The 9,397-nt window shown below is 25.3% G+C and overlaps 1 protein-coding gene across 1 annotated transcript in view; it reads left to right on the top strand.

Annotated features, from left to right (window-relative positions):
• Positions 1-2,881: 2,881 nt before the first annotated feature.
• The window catches only part of LOC136972909 (metabotropic glycine receptor-like), a 30,612-nt gene continuing 24,096 nt past the window's right edge, over positions 2,882-9,397 (top strand). Inside the window, exons 1-2 of the mRNA XM_067267572.1 lie at positions 2,882-3,212; positions 4,256-5,213. Of these exons, the coding sequence (XP_067123673.1) occupies positions 4,342-5,213 (872 nt within the window). The 5' untranslated portion in view covers positions 2,882-3,212; positions 4,256-4,341. The remainder of the gene's footprint in view (positions 3,213-4,255; positions 5,214-9,397) is intronic.

The raw sequence follows: 9,397 nt of genomic DNA, 5'->3' as shown, positions 1-9,397 counted from the left end.
TTTTTGTTATAAAGGTTTTTACTCGGAAACAAGCTTGTTTAACCTTAATGTAAGCATAAAGTAAATATCATCGCTTATTAAAGAAAGTCACGAAGTGAATACTTACTTTACATGGTAATGGTTGATGGAGCTTTAATCATAATTTACTGAAGTACTTTGAATTGTTTTTATAATTAAGAGACTTATCAATTACATAAAATTTATTTCTTTTATATATTTAAGATTTTTCACATATTTGATTGTTAAAATTGTACTTATGTAGTATTATTAATCAAATAATTTATATAATTATCTACATTTAATAATGTATTTAAGTGGGGAATAAACGAAAAGAGGATAAGATGATCTGTAGACTTATTAAGCTTTTTAATAACATTTTCATATAGATATACGTTTATCAACATTGTATGTAAATCAATTTTTAAAGTTGCCACTTATCCATAATCCTGAACGGTACTTCCATCGTGTTTCTTTTGATTCTTTACTTCTAAATGCGTGTAAATATACTCTTAAGCATAAAATAAGTATATATCTACCCAGATCTTAAATATCATAGAAAATGTAAATGATAATAACTTTTTTTAAGTGAAAAAAGACTGTTTACAAACTTAAAACATTTTGATATGAGTCAATCTTCGCGGAGATCACGGCATCATCGTTCAGATTTTAAAACTATTTTTAAAACATTCATCACATTTTTTATGTATTTTCATTTCACAATTTTAAAAATTTTATGTATTTATTGTTTTAAATAAATGAATTTTTTTTTTTTTATAAATGATCGATTTATTACATTATCGTAAGAATTTATTAACTTAAATCGCTGTACATTTTGATAAATTTAATGTAAATAAGTCTTATATGTAAAAAAAAGAAAAAAAAAAGTTTACAATTACTTTACTTTATTAAAATATTTAACAAATAAAATGAATTAATTTCTTTATAACTTGAAATCAATTATTATTAAATCTGCTTCCTCTATTATTAATTATAAATTTTCATATTTATCAATACATCATTGAGGCCAATTGATTCTAACTATCAATCATTTCTTCCCATTCTAACTGCATTCTTGAAGTATTAATAAATTGCATTTAAAGAGTTAATTAATAATAATAATTAATAATAATAAATATAATTTAATAATAAATAGTATATTTTTTCTATTTTCGTTCAGGAAAAATTGAATGCGTGACTATTCAATCCTATTAATATCTGAATAGCCTTTCATATCTTCATTCAAATACATTTAATAGCAAAAATCGAGTTAATTCTTTATAAAGAGCTGTCAGATGCAAATTGCTTTACCAATGACCTCTCGTATCTGAGTCACATTGATTGAAAGGACGTTCAACTGGATTTTAAAAATTTTATTCGTTCTCTATGCAATACATGCTGTATGCTTTGTATTTGGACTGACTGTGTTAGACTGTAATGAATTCGAAAACAATTAATCAAAAATGGCGCCTGAGGTAATACACATATATTATATTTTAATATACTCAAAGAGTTAAGTTTATTTAATCAGTGAATAAATCTTTAGCAATGGCTATTCAAAACAATGTGAAAAAATCGCTAGAATATGTTCTACTTCGTAGATTTAATGTAAACTATTATAAACGACGTATTTATCGATATGTAATTTTCCAAAAAATCACTTATGTTATACTTATGCAGTTTGTGTGTGTGTATGTGTGTATATATATATAAACACGCATTTCAAAAGCAAACAAACTGTGAAAAGATTCTATTATTGATCTGTGTTATCTATATATCCGCATAGACTTATAGACTGCCAACATTTTTCTCACATAGTAACAGATCGGACATTTATAAACTATCAATAAAAATAGTATAAATCTCTCAAAATTAATGCAATTTATTTTTAGGAATGTTCAATTTATAAAGTCGGATTGATGTGTCATTTCGAAATGAATTCCTATAAATATATTTTTAATTAAAAATATTTAGTTTTTTTTTTAAATTAATAGGAAATCAATCAGATAAGTGATAAGGATAATTTTTATTCGATCAATACTTATTAAAACTAATTCGAAAGTTCAATTGAGAAGTAATGCCATCTACTAACGACTCGTTTAACTAAATCGAACAAATGAACAAAAACAATAGTTAACTGTTCCAATTATGTTTTATCTCTTACGTAATAATGATTAAGGAATAATTACTAAAATAAAATCCTTCTCTCTTTTCTTCCATAATAAATAATTGAAAAATAAACAAACACGCTTAATTATTTAACTTTTTATATATATATTTTCCTGTGTAATATTAAATGGAATAGTCGAAAATATTCTTCGATTTCGGGTGATTTCATTTAATATCGGTACTCGTTCGTATTTTCTTTTTCTTAATAAACCATCAATCATCTCATATTTCCTGCAAAAATTTACGGAAATTGCTTATAATTAAACAGAAATGACTTCGGAATGAGATGCTAAAAGAGAAACAGATGAAATGGAATAATTGAAAAGAAAAAAGAAAATGGGGGAAAATTAAAATTAAAACGAAAAAAAAAAAAAATACAGAAACAAAAATATTCTAATATAATTAAAAAATACAATGCAATTAAATAAATCGATATAGTCGATTAGTAATCGCAAATATCATCAACGGTACTGCATTACACGATGGTAATGCAGTTAACGAATTCATAAAAATTCGCAATATTCTTTTAAAAATTCAATAATTTTATACGAAAGGCCAGCGATAATATACTTAAATAATTATTAATAGATCGATGTATTTCGTTTAATTTAAATTATATAACAAAAGCAATAGATGAGTCTGACGGTTTTGTTACTAAAGTAGTATGTATCCAGACGGGACTAGGCGCTTAACAAATCGATTCCAAAAGGAAAGATGGCGTTTAGGTCCTGTCGCAAGATGTATGGTAGGGTAGGGAAGTAAGATACGTTTACGGAGGGGGTGTAGGAATGAAGCAGAAGTGAAGTGATTATACGTTACGCCGCTATCGTTGTAGCAATATAGACAAGAGAAGAAGTAACGCCGACAATAACCGTATACACGAGTGGTATCGTTTTATAGGTAAAAAAAAAAGTCTGTACACTATATTCGAGCGCCCTCTATACTATGTCAGCAGCCATTTAAGACTGAATGAAAATACAACGCTAAGGGAGCGACTGTTTTGTGCATGACATATTTCATTGCAATGTGGATTTTTACAACGTTACGTAAGTTTAATTAATCGATTTACTTAAATAGTATAAATGACGTAGCACGTATCTGTTTCCAGTTCAATCTTATGTCTGTAAATTAGTCTTGCATTCTTTAAATGTACAGTACAATTCGATTATAAATGATATCCTAATATTTGATTCTTCGTGTAAATATAAATTTCATTTTATTCGATATATCGCCGATTTCTTAACAAAATAAATTTAATTTACTATGTAATTATATATTCAAATATAATAAAAAAAATCTTTCGTGTAATGATTCTTATCGGAATTGTTAAATATCAGATGTAAGGTTGTTTTTTTTCCGTTCATTTAAGATTGATTTTATTTTTAAATTGCCGAAACGTAAAATTTTAATAAGTTTTTGTTGACTATAAATATATATATATATATTTGTCATTTAAAAAATAATAATAAATAAAAGTATAATTATACAAAATCTTTTTAAAAATAGATTTACGATAGTTTAAGACAACGTAAAAATTTGTGCAGTAAATGATTGAAAGGATTGCTACATGAGACTGGTAGCTAAAAATCTAAATTAAGCTAAATAATTTTGCTTGGGTTTTTTTTTTTTTCCTGTAATAAAGAGTACTGTACACCTAAATAGAGCGAAGTAAAATATTTGTTGTATTCTGAGTTAAATGTTTACATTACATTTAACTTTGAATTTCTTTGGCTTCTAACAAGTTATGACTGTTTAAAGAAAATAAAGATTTGTTTATTGAATTTAGTGTATATATATATATATATACTTTTTTCATGTTATAGATTTTTCATTTATAATTTATAAAATTATACATAATTAACATAATTATGAATGTTAAATATAAGAAGATTTTATTAAATTTTTAATGAAAGACTTTTATTAGTTATCATAACTATAAATAGTTTATATCTGTTTTCTGTAATTAATTTTTAATAAAGTTGTGTGTATGTTTTTTTCTTTTCTTTTTTATTCAAATTTTAGCTGGCCAAGTAATAATACATTTTTTTTTTTTTTTTAAATAACTAATCTATAAAATATTGGATTACAGAAATCTGCCACAAAGAATCAGCTCTGCGTTGATAGGCGGATTAAAAATGGCCTTTAGGAGGTCGAGACCGGAGATATTAAGATTTCATGTTTGGTGCTAAAAGTCAAATTACAATGAAGAAACAGTTATTGTTAGTGCTCGTTCTACGTCTATGTTTTATAGTTTGGACGCATTCGAATGTTAAACATGGAGATTTAACATTCCATTTTAACGATATGCATGCGAATTTAACCCATTTATCGCGAAGATTTCGAAGATTTAGCAGAACTCTTCATCTGCAACATAACGAACAAGTTCGACGTTTATTAGATCGTGATGATTTTGTGACAGCAGTTCTTCATTACATTGAACTAACGCACAACCGCAGTGATAGTCAATACTGCACACCGGCCTCATTGTCACAATTTAGATATGAACTGTCAAACGAGACCTACGATTTATTCGATTCAGAAGTTTTTACAGCAATTAAAACAGCCAATTTTCTCACAACGCTCTTTCTAAAGACGAAAGACGTCTCGGAACTTTTACACAATGAAGACTTCTATTATACGATTGTGAAACTTAATGTACAGAGTGAGCAACAAGTGTTCAGTAGCGCTATTGCATTCCAAAGAGGAAGATTCCGTCCTGAAAACTCTCTCTTCTGTCCTTTTGCATATAGAATCGGTGCCATCATCGAAACTAAAGATCTGGCCAAAACTTATAATCGTTCTTACGACGATCCCAGTTGGACCGGAAACAACTGGTTCCGGCAACAAGCGCTAAAAAATTATTCGGATATCTTATTGAGTAAAAATAGTGATTACGTCTTCGAAGATTGGAAAATGGATATTATTGTTGGACCGGAAGATGGAATGTGGTCTACACCATACTACGATTGTGGAGGCGGAAACACGTGGGTTGTGACCTATTCCGTTCCATTTTTCAGTAGAAGCGACAGATCCAAAATCGAATTTGGGTGAGTTGATTTGTTTATTGTTTTCCCAAGTAGTTCCTTTTGAATTTTATTGAGTGTCGAATATCGATTAAGTTCATTATAGATAAATTGTATCGATACATCTGTCTTGGAAACGTTTATAAAATCGTTTTCTAACTTAATGATTTCCAAGAAAGACTTACATATATAGTAAAATCATTATACATTTTGTCATTTTTTACTGATAAAATATATAGTCAGATTGCTCACACATTATAACAATGGCTAATTATACGAATAATGAATTTATCGTAATAGAATTATATTGAAATTTTTAAACTTAATTAGTAATATTAATAACGGAATTTAATTTATAATTAAAATTTCTTTCTTAAATTTAAAATTCTTAGAAATGTTTTTTTTATTCCACAATTTATGTCATCATTCAATAATTATTACTTTTTTTCTGCTAGAAAAATCTAGTAAGGATTCTATGACATCATACAATAATTGAATTATGTAACAAGATATTTAATAAATTCTCTTGGTGAAATTAAACGCTGTGACATATCTAACACATCAATAATTAAAATTTTCAAATGAAAAATAATAATAGAAAATAATATTTTATAACGTTAAATTAAAAATTAAGCTAAGTTTATTTGTCTATAGTTTAATTATAATAACCGATAAAAGAAAATTCTTTACGTTTTAAAATGTAATCTATTGTTACACGTATAAGTTTGCATAAGTGTTATGTCCACCTTTTCAATACGATAAACATTATTCTGCGTATAAAATGTGTATTGCGTGTTTTAAAAGCAATATTCTATTTAAATACCTATATTTTGAATTGACTCGATTCGAATATCTTAACTAAAACATTTTGCATTAAAGAAAAACACCCTTATTACTACAGACCACGTCATTGTATGCTTTTAAATATAGGAAAATATTACATATTTTAATTTTCTTTACAAATTTTATATTTATATCGATTAATTTTTCCAAATCTACATTATAGTTTGTATAATTTATTATACAGTATAGTATAACTTTTCTAATGTATTTTTATTATTTTTAGTGTAACATTCGTTTTCTAATTTAAATTTTAATGCGGTTTAAAATTTTACTTACACCAAAAATATTATTCTCGGCGTCGTTTAATTATATTTTTGGTTTTACAAATAATCGCCGGGTCATTTCGGTGTAAACTATTTTTCAAACGTTTTATTAAAAAAAAAAAAAAATCGATCGGAATTTTTCAAGTATATCAAGTATTTTCACCAGCAGTTTTATAAAGCGAAAGTACAACTTATTTGCTGGTATGACTGCCAGGTTATAGCCTACAACATCAATCGATCAGACGTATATTCAGACAAAAATATTTCTTAAATATTGCATAATTTACACGATGCAAGTTATTAATGATTAAAAATATATTAATAAAAAAGTTTTTATCACAGTTTTTATTAATATTTTCGTTCCATCATTCTTTTTTTTTACATTAAAGTGTGCTTTTGTTATTTTAATTCTAAGTTTAATTAAAGAATAATACATTAAATCAACAATTAACCATTATTCATACAAAAACCATACAGTATGTATCAACAACATTAAAATAAATGATGTATATATAAGATGTAGTCTTACATGACTTACTTTATGAGAGGATATATAAATATTAATACAAATTCAAGAGAAACAAATAGAATTTGTAATTTAGATTTGTTTTTTTTTTATTATTATTATTAAAAGCTATCGTATTTTGGCTCCTAAAGTAGCTGCATTTTTTTTTTAATGTTACCTGGAAACGTTTAATGTTAACGTCTTGTCAATTTTGATTATTCTCATTCCACTTTAAAATCATAAATCTTTCGACAGTTTAATATTTCACATATTTTAAAATGGAATAGAGTTCCATTGTTATCATAAAAATTTTTATTTTTAAATTTACTATACGCTATATTATATTTTGAATTCGGAATAAATTATATATATTCATTTTAGCTAGTTCAACATTTATTTTTATGATACAGTATTATTTTATATTTTGTGATTCGTTTATTTTTATTTATTTATTTATTTATTTTTGTCATTTGTCTCGAATTTAACAATGCATTCAATTTAGATTAGGCCTACTCTCGAATTAAAATAAGAAAATCGTTTTCTGATATATCATTTCTAATTTTAATTCGTTGATATTGTTATATATTTAAAGCGTTAATTGACTTTCGCCTGTCAAATCTTCCTGTGGTTGTTTAATCTCTTCAAAATTTAAAATAAATGAATGAATAACTTAATATACAAATTCAATCTTAAAACTAATAAAGTTTTAAAGTTATTTTATTGAAATTAAAAAAAAAATTATATTATAAGATAAAAATGCTTTCAACATTAATTAAAACTTATTTAAATCAGTATTCTTGTACGTAACTCTTTATATATAAGTGAATAATCTTAATATAATAAATGAATAATTAAATGTTTAATATTAATTACTGTTTTGGAAAAATGAAACTGCAACTAAATTTCTTTCATATATTATATCTTAAATTTTGTTGGTATCTTGGTGTACTGTACACTTACTTGAGAGTAGACAAGTAACGTGTTTGCTATATATACAGCAAACACATTATTATAATATATATATATATACTATTATTTAAATAAAATGTCATACCAGAAAAATTAATAAATTTACATACTACTATAAAGATAAGTAATCTTGGCTTAATATCTCAGAAAATAAATTTTAATATCATGCGATAATGTGGAAACCACATTATCTGTACAAACTGATGAATAGGAATCAAACATTAGACATTGCCTCGCATTTAAAATACGTAGACATATGGCTATTCTCATTAGAGATGTTATCTTAGACATGGACAAACAAAATTCTAAATTTGGACTAACTTAATTATTAACTTTGAAATCAAATTATAAATGAACTCTCTTCAAAAGTTATTAAAATTATCTATTAGTAAGATAATTATTTTATTTCATTTGAATTTCTTTTGAAGATTTTTATACTGAACAGATTCATTATAGAACAAAACGATTCAATGTTGTAATTGTTTAAAACAAATAAATACAGTTTATAACAGTAGTCATACAAAATACCAAATTAAAGTTTATTCAACTTTAATAGAGACACTAAAAGAAGAAATCGTATAAGATGAGAAAAATTGATCACAGATTCTAACAGAAGCTTGGGTGTGGTCCTCACATTCGAGCTACTGTTGGCATGTAACCATTTTCTGATACGAACTGCTAAATCCTCGACTAACGCGTATTTTTAATAAGCAACACGTTAAAATTCTTTCATAACATAATAGAATTACATAAAACAGTTGCGATTTGTGACTAATTTTTATAATTAATTATGTAACTTTTCTTTCGTAATTTTAATGAAGTAACCTTAAAATGTATAAATTTTTTCACTTATTTTAATAAGAATGAACGATTTATCAAATATAAGAATGTTTTTGTAGGTTTGCTTGAAAAATCAATATATTACAAAATATTTAAAGAACTTACTAAAACGATTTAAGTTAGTTGTTATCAATCAGATGGAAGTTTATGAAATATCACGTGTCTTTAAACGATACAATAGCAGACAAAAAACAACAATAAAAATTACCTTTTGTAAATTATAAGGCTTTAGTCGAGTGATAAGATATTCCATTTATAAAATGATTATTCTCACTGATTTTCTTTCAATTGTTTTTTTAAAGTTAAAAATTATTTTTATGATATAAAATACTTTGCTTTTTATATGAAGAATTATGGTATCAGATCTAATATATTTCCAAAATAATTTATATGATACCAGTTATGGAAACCCGAGTGATTGCTGCCCACTCGTTTTGCTTTTGGAATAAATTGACACCTTACGTCACGAAAAGATACACTCCTGTGAAGCTCTTCGAATAATTACTGCGATAACAACTCCTTTATTCATTTTTTTTTAATTCGAACTTTCTTTGGTACGTGATATAAATTATTATAGTTGACTTTAATTGGGGGAATGATTTACAGTAGTTTCGAAAAATTATCTAATTAAAGTTGCAAATATTATAATCGGTAGGCATATATTAAAATCTAAGCAGAGTTATAAATTCGTCTTTTTGTAATAATTTTATTGTGTTATTACATTTGTATCATATTCTTTTTTGTAAATATAGATACTTAAAAAGTAATTTTGTGTATATTGTAATAAC

Source organism: Centruroides vittatus, unplaced genomic scaffold, assembly GCF_030686945.1.
Source record: "Centruroides vittatus isolate TY-2023 unplaced genomic scaffold, ASM3068694v2 contig_3060, whole genome shotgun sequence".
In the NCBI taxonomy this organism is placed as follows: domain Eukaryota; kingdom Metazoa; phylum Arthropoda; class Arachnida; order Scorpiones; family Buthidae; genus Centruroides; species Centruroides vittatus.
Note: the sequence above shows the minus strand (reverse complement) of the source record. Positions and strands in the feature narration are given on the sequence as shown.